General features: G+C 35.5%; 1 protein-coding gene across 1 annotated transcript; it reads left to right on the top strand.

The window, feature by feature from the left end:
- Positions 1–875: 875 nt before the first annotated feature.
- On the top strand, positions 876–2,504 carry LOC128549933 (toll-like receptor 4). The gene has a single exon (XM_053527719.1). It carries the CDS (start codon positions 876–878, stop codon positions 2,502–2,504), a length of 1,629 nt encoding a protein of 542 aa, XP_053383694.1.
- The last annotated feature ends 992 nt before the right edge of the window (positions 2,505–3,496 follow it).

The raw sequence follows: 3,496 nt of genomic DNA, 5'->3' as shown, positions 1-3,496 counted from the left end.
TCTCAGATATAAATTTACAATACACTTGATCTAGATCTCTTTCAATCTTTATCAAAATTCAAGTTGTTTTAAACTCCCAATATAACTTACTTCAAACCTATAAATTTACAGACTGAGATTAATACATTACTTCATTTGATATACCTGATGAGGAGTTGCCAAACTGATTATTTCATATGTGTGCGTAGTAAACAAAATCAAGTAATTTTGCATCATCCATGTGTTACTACACGAAAAGAATGGAAAGGATAAAAGATTTAAAGAGGAAAACATATTTTAGTATCACTCTATCAGTCATTATAATTTTAGTAAGTAATGGGAAGTCAGAAATGTTTAATGAACACTGCTACGAAGCAAACAACTCCTCGTGGACATGTAACTTTATACCAAGAGTTGTCAACGGGCGATATATACATATTCGTATTGTAGATTTTAAGAGAAACGACAAACGTGTTATACTTAATAGTTCTAGCTTTGCTGATAAAAGCTGGTCAAAAGTTCAAACCTTGGAGTTCATTGACACAACTGGAAGGAATTTGTCATGTACTTTTTCATATAAATGTTTTAAGGGATTAACATCACTGAAGGAATTAAGAATACACATGAGCTCTTTCTGGTTTGACCACGGTGTCTTTCTTGAATTACCCTTAGTACACACCTTAGATATGAGCAAGTGTTATCGTCTAGTTTTAGACGATCTAACTGAACAACTAAAAGTGCAAAATACTCTACCTAATTTACAGACACTTATTCTTTCTGAATTAGGATCTTACATCAAACGTAACAACATATTAAATTTTTTATTCGTTAAATCTATCTTACCAAGAAATGTAACAATTCTTGATGTGAGCAAAACTCAAATATCATTTGCTAACATGACGGCGTTATTTAAATCTCTGAAAACACTTGAACGTTTAAATGTATCATATTCAACAATTGCAGATACATGGGGTAACGATATCACACAGGAAGATATGTCACATGTAAAGGTTGTTGACATGAGTCACGCGACTTTACCAGCTAAGATAGTCCCACTTTTTCCTGGAAAATATATCATTGCAAATAAGACAGCCAATTATTCCGAAGTGAGAAATTTAGACGAACTGAAAAATATTTTAACACCGACAGTTATAAATGTAAGTGGGGTTTTTCCTGAACCCTCGTCCGGATGGATCTATAATTGCACTCTTAAAATTGATGAACCGTTACACTGGAATGTAAAGCAGCTAATTCTTAGTAAAAACAATTTAAATTACCTTGACCTTGTCGTAAAATGTCCCATATTTAAAATTTCGTCTCTTGTCGATCTAGATTTGTCGGATAATGAACTGCAAATGTTACAACCAATGTCTTGTGTGCCGAATTTAGAAAGAGTTGACTTATCTAAAAATAACTTATTTATGATGATACAAAAGGAACCAGATCTGTTTGGAGATTTGCTAACTACTCAAACTAAATTACGGTTTATCAACCTAGCAAAAAATCAACTTTCAAAGGTACCATCAAAATTGTTCAAAAACTGTAAAAATGTTGAAATTATTGATCTCTCCTACAACAAGCTTGAGCAATTACATCTCGATCTAATTGACTTACATCATCTCCGTGTTCTTGATGTTAGTCATAACAACATTAAGGTACTTGATGAGGTTTCCATCGACAAAGTAAAAGGAATTCCATGCGCAAAGTCACTGATGTATGGGGAAAACCAATGTTCAGTCGTCTTCACATCCAATCCGATCAGGTGTTCAACATGTGTCACTAAACCTTTTATTCAATGGCTTGTTAATTCAAAGAAGGTCGATGTGAAAACCCAAGGTCTTTCTTGCACAAGGGAAGATGGCACAGATGTAAACGTTGACGTGTCTGTTGTAAGTAAAGTTCAAAATATCTGTAATAGAAAAACAGTCATTATTGTTACGATTGTTTCCACAGGTGTGACTTTACTGACAGTTACTACGCTGTTGTCCTTATTATACAGGCGAAAACAAAAGATCCAGAGAAAGAGAAAAATGGAGAATATAGTTAACAAGCTAATCGAAGGAGAAGGACAATACGAATTTGTTGCGTTTCTGTCGTACAGCAGTAGAGATGATCAATTTGTACAAGAAAACGTGATTGATCAACTCAACGAGAATCTTCAGTTGATGACCGGGATAGATCGGAATCTTGTCTGCACGGGAGACCAGCATTTGCGTCCTGGCTTCATTGTACACGATGAGATCACCAAATGCCTAGACAGAGCTTCAGTGATCATTATTGTTGTGTCCAATAACTTCTGCCGCAGTGCGTATTGTCAAAATGAGTTTGATCAGGCCTATATGCAGAGGAAACCAATAATTCTGATGTTGATGGAACATGTGAAGGAGGAATTAATGATGCCTACACTTAGGCAACTATACAAAAGGGATGTTCGGATTTTGTGGACAGTTGAGAATGGACAATATGTACTGAAAACTGCATGGGAAAATGTGTGCAGATCAGTTCTGGATAAAGTTCAGGTTTAGGGGAATCATACCTTTCTTTTAAACCATATCGATGAGGCGGTAGAAAAATTTGAATATTTTGTAGATTGTATAGTATTCAAATATAAACACTAGATTATATTAATAAGAAACATTTGCGCACTCAAATAGTTTGAGCATTTTTATCATTTAATATAGTGATTTCTGATTAAAATACGCTTAGAATAAACCGACACATGTTAACAGGCGATGACATCAATGCTTTTTCTTGCGACAAAGAAAGAGCGCTATTATATTTTATCTTCTGTTTGATATAAAGGACATATCAGAATCGAAATAATGTACACTCAAAATTAGTTATATGTCGCAAGAATAATTCACTCAGGCTACTCTCTCATGAAATTATTCCGCGGGTGTATAACCTCTTAACGACAAAACACGATCTATAACAAACATTTTGGCAGATATTTGAAATTTTACTTTTGTACGATTGAATGTAATTTCAGTTACAAATCAAAGGTGTGTGCTTACTCATAGTAGTATATGTACATTGTTTACCTGTTCTCCGGGACGCTTACAAATCCATCTGACGTAGTTTGTCCCCCATATCTGATCGGAATCGTCCTTTCTCTGGTAATGTTTAACTGAACACCGTATATAACTGTAGGGCCTCCGTGGCGGAGTGGTTAAAGTCGCTGACTTCAAATCACTTGCCTCTCATCGATGCGGGTTCAAGCCTCACTCGGGGCGTTGAATTCTTCATGTGAGGAAGCCATCCAGCTGGCTTACGGAAGGTCGGTGGTTCTACCCAGGTGCCCGCTCGTGATGAAATAAAGCACGGATGGGCACCTGGGGTCTTCCTCCACCACTAAAGAAGGAAAGTTGCAATATGACCTATCATGTGTCGGTGCGACGTTAAATCCAACAAAAAAAGAGTATATAACTAAGGTTTAACTGAACACCGTATATAACTAAAGTACTGTATTATCGTCTTAAGACCAAACAAAATATACAAATTATACATTTTACTTTGA

Source organism: Mercenaria mercenaria, chromosome 17 (genome assembly GCF_021730395.1).
Source record: "Mercenaria mercenaria strain notata chromosome 17, MADL_Memer_1, whole genome shotgun sequence".
Taxonomy (NCBI): Eukaryota; Metazoa; Mollusca; class Bivalvia; order Venerida; family Veneridae; genus Mercenaria; species Mercenaria mercenaria.
The sequence above is the reverse complement of the archived record's forward strand: the minus strand, read 5'-3'. Positions and strand labels throughout refer to the sequence as shown.

Bases quoted from the DNA above. Each gene is read 5' to 3' on its own strand.
- LOC128549933 (XM_053527719.1), top strand. From the start codon at position 876: ATGACGGCGTTATTTAAATCTCTGAAAACACTTGAACGTTTAAATGTA.